Source organism: Pelophylax lessonae (genome assembly GCF_965119305.1).
Source record: "Pelophylax lessonae genome assembly, chromosome: 4".
Taxonomy (NCBI): Eukaryota; Metazoa; Chordata; class Amphibia; order Anura; family Ranidae; genus Pelophylax; species Pelophylax lessonae.
In genome coordinates, this window is record NC_138771.1 from 306,719,986 (window position 1) to 306,727,094 (window position 7,109).

Sequence of the window (7,109 nt, forward strand, 5' to 3'; positions counted from 1 at the left end):
CAGCTTAGCTGAAACTCATGAGCTCTCTCTTCTTGTGTGACAGAAGACCCACCTGCTTTGTTTACATAAGCAGGCTGGTCTTCTGTTAGTTTCTGTGAAGACTGCGAGAGGCTGGCGGCGATTGCCGCCGCTCCACCCGCGGTCTAGCTCCCGCTATGTCTAATCACAGCGGGAGCGCGGCTCCGGTGGTGCGTACGGTCTGCCAATACCACGTGCACAGAATCACGTAGATCTACGTGTATATGCAGGGCCGTCCTTAGGTGTTCAGGCGCCCTGTGCGAGCTAATCCTGTGGCGCCCCCAACCCCCCCGCGCGCGCATTTTCTAGCACCTTTTTTGCACTTTATTTGACTTTTCTTTTTTATGATCACTAATAACTTAGCCCCCCTTACATCAGAGACCCCCCACACAAAGCCCCCCTTAATTTAGAGGCCCCCTACATCAGAGAGCCCCCCCCACACAGAGCCCCCCCACACAAAGCTCCCCTCACTTCAGAGACCCCTCCACACAAAGCCCCCCTCACATCAGAGACCCCACACACACACACATCAGAGACCCCCCCCCCATACAGAGACCCCCTCACATCAGAGACCCCCACACAAAGCCCCCCTAAGTTCAGAGACCCCCTACACACAAAGCCCCCACACACCGAGCCCCCCTCACATCAGAGACCCCCACACAAAGCCCCCCTACACACACAAAACCCCCCTCACATCAGAGACCCCACACACAGAGCCCCCTCACATCAGAGGCCCCACACACAAAGCTCCCCTACACACACAAAGCCCCCCTCACATCAGAGACCCCCCCACACAAAGCCCCCTTTACATCACAGACCCCCCCACACAAAGCCCCCCACATCAGAGAGCCCCCCTTACATCACAGACCCCACACACAAAGCCCCCTTACATCAGAGCCCCCCCCACACAGAGCCCCCCACATCAGAGAGCCCCCCTTACATCACAGACCCTCACACAAAGCCCCCTTACATCAGAGCCCCCCCCAATGGAGCCCCCCCTTACATCACAGACCCCCCCACACAAAGCCCCCTTACATCAGAGCCCCTTACATCACAGACCCCCCCCTCACACAGAGCTCCCCACAAAAAGCCCCCCCCTTACATTTTTTAAAGGCGAGAGTCCTCACTTACCTTCCGCTCTTTGCAGCTTTTTTTTTCTTTAAACTTCCCGCCCACACATCCCCGGGAGTGTGGGCGAGGCGGGAGGAGGAGGAGAAGGGGCGGGGCGAGGAGGAGCTGACGATCTCTCCTCTGGCGTCAGTGCAGGGAGGGAGGAGAGATCGTCAGCGTGGATGCCGTGGAAGGATCGGAGCGGAGGCTGAGCTGTGTGTTATACACAGCTCGCCTCACTGCTTCAGTACGGGTGACCGAGGCACAGCCGCACAGCGGGAGGTAAGCGGCGGACGCGGCCTGTGTTAACCCTGTCCAGGCCGCGGTCGCCGCTCACCTCCCGCTGTGCGGCCTGAATCACCTGATCTTCTGCGAGCCGTGATGGCCGCACGGCGCCCTTGTTGCCCATGGCGCCTTGTGCGGCCGCACGGCTCGCACACCCCAAAGCAAATACAAGGAGGAAAGCCGCTCAGGTGCAAGTTCAGCACTCGGTACAGGTCAGATCCGCCATCCAAGCATATAGACATCCAAAAAAGAGAGAGACCGCACTCAGAGATGTTGAATGAAAACACGTGTGTGGTTATGATTAAGCGATTTTTATCGTGAAACGCGTCAACCCGACACGTCTGTCCGTGTATTGCACTGTCTGTCTGCTGTATTCATGGAGAATAAAGGAGTTCTATTGATTTTCATTCAACATCTCTGAGTGCGGTCTTTCTCTTTTTTGGATGTCTATATGCTCGCACACCCCAAAGGCCGGCCCTGTGTATATGCACAGTCGAGCCGCCCTGCCACAGTAAATTTGCGTGGGGTGGTCGGCAAGTGGTTAATGTCTAAACTGCTGGCAACAAAAGTGAGTACACCCCTAAGTTAAAATGTCCAAATTGGGCCCAAAGTGTCAATATTTTCTGTGGCCACCATTATTTTTCAGCACTGCCTTAACCCTCCTGGGCGTGGAGTTCACCAGAGCTTCACATGTTGCTACTGGAGTCCTCTTCCACTCCTCCATGATGACATTATGGAGCTGGTGGATGTTAGAGGCCTTGCGCTCCTCCACCTTCCGTTTGAGGATGCCCCACAGAAGCTAAATAGGGTTTAGGTCTGCAGACATGCTTGGTCAGTTCATCACCTTTTCCCTCAGCTTCTTTAGCAAGGCAGTGGTCGTATTGGAGGTGTTTGGGGTCAATATCATGTTTGAATACTGTCCTGCGGCCTAGTCTCTGAAGGGAGGGGATCATGCTCTGCTTCAGTATGTCACAGTACATGTTGGCATTCATGGTTCCCTCAATGATCTGTAGCTTCCCAGTGCCGGCAGCACTCATGCGGCCCCAGACCATGACACTCCCACCACCATGCTTGACTGTAAGCAAGACACGCTTGTCTTTGTACTCCTCACCTGGTTACCGCCACACACACCTGACGCTATCTGAACCAAATAAGTTTACCTTGGTCTCATCAGATCAAAGGACATGGTTCCAGTAATCCGTGTCGTTAGTCTGCTTGTCTTCAGAAAACTGTTTGTGGGCTTTCTTGTACATCCTCTTTAGAAGAGGCTTCATTCTGGGACAACACCCATGCAGACCAATTTGATGCAGTGTGCGGCTTATGGTCTGAGCACTGACAGGCTGACCCACCCACCCCTTCAACCTCAGCAGCAATGCTGGCAGCACTCATACGTCTAATTCCCAAAGACAACCTCTGGATATGACGCTGAGCACGTGTACTCAACTTCTTTGGTCGACCATGGTGAAGCCTGTTCAGAGTGGAACCTGTCCTGTTAAACTACTGTATGGTCTTGGCCCCCCCGTGCTGCAGCTCAGTTTCAGGGTCTTGGGAATTTTCTTGTAGCCTAGGCCATCTTTATGTAGAGCAACAATTCTTTTTTTCAGATCCTAAGAGTCCTTTGACATGAGATGTCATGTTGAACTTCCAGTGACCAGTATGAGAGAGTGAGAGCGATAACACCAAATTGTACACACCTACTCCCTATTCACACCTGAGGCCTTGTTACACTAACGAGTCACATGACCTAGGGATGGAAAGTGGCTAATTGGGCCCAATTCAGACATTTTCACTTAGGATTGTACTCACTTTTGTTACCAGCGGTTTAGACATTAAAGGCTGTGTGTTGAGTTATTTTGAGGGGACAGCAAATTTACACTGTTATACAAGCTGTACACTCACTACTTTACATTGTAGCAAAGTGTCATTTCTTCAGTGTTGTCACATGAAAATATATAATAAAATGCTTACAAAAATGTGAGGGGTGTACTCGCTTTTGTGAGATACTGTATATACACACACTGTGTGTATGTATGTGTGTGTGTATATATATTATATTATATTCTTAACTCTTTAATTGCTAATTGTATTTTTGTTTTTGTTTTTTCTAACAGTGGTGGGATGTGGACTCTGGAGCCTGCAAGCAGACCTTCTACACAAATGGCACAAACTTAAAGTCAATTCACCCATGTTCTTCTTTTAGAACTTTTGTAACCATTGACAATCTTGGAATTCTGTATGTACTTCAGTTAGTGGAGTGACAATGACGCCACATGTATTAAATATGCCGTTCCATTATGCTCTTTTGATAATCTACCTGGTAGAGCAGAAAGCAAACTGAGAGCAAACCTCCAGGGATCCTGTACAGAGCTCAGCTTAGCACAGCTCTCAAGTACATTTTTTTTATTTTTTTTTATTTTAATTGCCACTCGGTGGTAGGCAGAACAGAATGTTAATTGTACCATTTTCCTTGTGTTGTCCTTAGCCTACTGTACTTTTTGTTATTTGGAAGCAGCAAGAAAAGCACAATACAAATTTGGTAACTTGGGCTGCAGCTATCTGATATCTTGTGATATGTTTACCAGTTAAAACGTGCATGTATTGCACATAGTGCACCAAAATGTCTTTATTTACTTTTTATTATGTAAGCTGTGAATTACATCTGGGAACAGTATTCTGATCCTTGATATTTTATCTGGACAGTCGTACATGTTGCCAGGTCTTAAAGGTATATTCTTTCTGTGACAAATTGCTTTCCTGCCAAAATCTGTGTGGTTATGTCAAAAATCATTCCGAAATGATTGATTGTAATTGTCATAATGTGACCAAGTATCTCTTGGTGTAAACCCCTGTATATCAGATGTACCTTGCCCTAATAATTCTGATATATTTCTTAAGTGTAGATTTTGGCAATAACTGTACCAACTACAATATGTATTGCTCAAATTTGCAGCACTTTATTTTGTAAAATAGTTTTGCTCTTTTCCAAATGTGCAGTAGACCTTGTCCTTCTATCAAAAAGTGGTTACCTAATTTAAAGGGTCAGTCGACCTCAAACTAATAGTTCAGCTGGGACAAGTTTTTTTCATGGACATGATTGGTCAGATCTCTGCATTTGAATTCCTGAGTCTTAGATACTCCTTTGCCCTGTTATATTGGGATTTTTTTTATTTTTAAAATGTATTTAATATTGGGAAAATTTCAACAGAAGGGCTGGAAGAAATGCAGGTGGGTAGGAACACTGAAAGCTCATAGCTTGACAAGAAAAGGCAGGAATTATGGTAAGAAGAGCTTGCTGTAAGGCTTATGTCACACAGGCAACTTTACTGTTGTTAACACATTGTCAGTGGCAGGGTCATGCCTTCCACTTACCTCTGTGGACTTGTTCCCTTGCTGGCACCAATTGTTGCTGAATCTATCTGCTAGCAGGGGTTCAAGGGAGTGACAACTCATTGGCCCCGTTAGTGAGGGATCAATTTCATAAAGACTCATAACAATCTCGTAGCTATCCTGAAGCTGACAAGTGTCCCCAACCTCAAGATCATCTGTATGACAACCCAAGTCATATAGGAAGCTAGTGGTTAACTCCATCCATCAGGCTATGCAATAAAAAGGGAAACCCTTCATTCTCTGATACTTCAGGACACGCTACTGCGAGATGTTTGTTTCCTCAGTTGTGTTTTGGAAAATATGGCTCCTCGGCTCTGCAAAATAGAAATATGCCTTGTCTATTGAGGAAAAGCATACTAGTTTTACTGCTGCATACAGGTTGATTGGGCACTGGCAAATAAAACTACTTTTAGGCCAGCTCAGAATAACCCTCCCTCCCACTAACCTGCATCAGTTTTTTGCTGATGTACTAGAATGATGGATGTCTTTTCTTTGCTATGCTAGGAAAATACTAACCTTTTTCTAGCTACTTTCTTCCTTTAACCCAGTTTCCAACTACATTGTTGCTTGGCTGGTATCTATATGCAGTTATCTAGATCAGCTTATCCTAAATCTGTACCCCAAAATCAGGCTTAGGACTGGAGCTGCTGACAGTTCCAGTCCATCAGAAGATTTTCGTACACTGCCGTGATATAGTTTGCAGTGTGAGAGTTTACATCACAGCCATTGCTTCCTTCAGAATGGCTGGCTTTCCCTGGCCTTTCTTGAAAGTCCCTGTAAGTGTGATAGTTTCTTGTTCCACCAGTTCTGGGTGGCTCATGCAGACCATCATTCAGGCCTATGGTTTTAAGGATTGCGTGCCATCCTTTCCTGTCAGGGCACATTCTACTAGATCACTTGTGTTTAGTATCAGGTTTTTTTTTACTTCTCAGATTTGCAAGTCCGCAACCTTGTCTTCTGTTCACAAGCTCTTCATGCTTTACCAGGTGGATGTTTGGGCCTCGTCTGATGCTAGCTTTTGGTGTAAGGTCCATCAAGTGGCTCTTTGAGCTGTAAGCAGTCCCCAGTTCTGTTCATTTTTGTATATTTCCTGTGTAACCCACCCCTTAATTGAACTGTTTTTGGACATGTGAGGATCATTGAGCTTTAGGGAGGACTACACACTTCAGTAAAATATAACTTTTATTACTAACCTTAACATCCATTTGTAAAGTCCATTGGGGGACACAGGTCCCACCTCTGTGTTTTATGATCATGTTCTTTACCAGAAAAGGGATCATCCTGTGCTGGCCTACAGCTTTGTTTTTTTTTTTGTTTGTTTTAATATTCTTTAGTCCTCCAGCAGGCCACATTATAACCCAACCTAATTTGAATTCCTGTGTCCCGTGTCCCTAAATGGACTCCAAAAAAAGTATTTTAAGGTAAGCACTAACATCCTAATTCATGATATAGCTCAAAGATCCCTATGGCAAAGACACTTCTACTCTTGTGTTTACTTGTTTGCAACACCTGGTGTCCATTGGAGACTTGATGAGTGATCACGGTTTACATGAGTTTTGTTCTAAACAAGCTATTCAATATTTGCTAATGGCAGTGTTCTTTAGGTCTCTAATATATATTGACAAATGTATCTTGGTTTCTAAAAAGAGGACAGCTGCTAACATAGAGACTAGCTTGCCTCCTAAACCAAATACCTGGAATTGTTTGTTGGCCATGTCAGTGCTGTTTTAGGATCATTAGGTGCCATGACATGTGGGGTGTTATGTTTAAGAGGAGTGGCGACACACAGCTTCTGATTTTTTCTTTTTCTTTTTCTTTTTTTTCCACATTGTTATGTTTTGCTATTGACTATTGGATTTTCTTTCACAGAAGGCATTGTCATTTTTCTACGAAATCCTGCTGGGGTTTACTGTGGTGCTTCCCTCTTGCCTGAACCTTCCAAAGCTTTTAGTCACAGTGCATAAAACATGTTACAGTAACAACATTGTACAAGTTAATAGAGCCTTATAACAATATAATGAAAGTGCCATCTCTCTGCCTGATTTGTCGTACACATTGTGTGAATTCAAAAATAAATATGCAATATGAATAGTTTGTATTTTTCATTATCAGGCAACAAGGGAGCCTTCATGTTTTCCTGTCTATTCTTAGATGGTCCCTTGAACAAAGTCCTTATGTATACATTGCTCAATAGCTCAAGCTGAAATGTGTCTACACAAGTGACCAATTTAGAGCAGATTGCTGGAGCTTCTAAATTGGAGAAAGAAACAACGTTTGCTATTTTTCTTTCTTTAGAAAACCCATTAACA

General features: G+C 45.2%; 1 protein-coding gene across 1 annotated transcript in view; it reads left to right on the plus strand.

Annotated features, from left to right (window-relative positions):
- The window catches only part of APAF1 (apoptotic peptidase activating factor 1), a 255,092-nt gene extending 249,406 nt beyond the window's left edge, over positions 1 to 5,686 (plus strand). The window contains exons 27-28 of the mRNA XM_082255555.1: positions 3,525 to 4,559; positions 5,504 to 5,686. Coding sequence (XP_082111681.1) covers positions 3,525 to 3,671 — 147 coding nt within the window. The 3' untranslated portion in view covers positions 3,672 to 4,559; positions 5,504 to 5,686. The remainder of the gene's footprint in view (positions 1 to 3,524; positions 4,560 to 5,503) is intronic.
- The last annotated feature ends 1,423 nt before the right edge of the window (positions 5,687 to 7,109 follow it).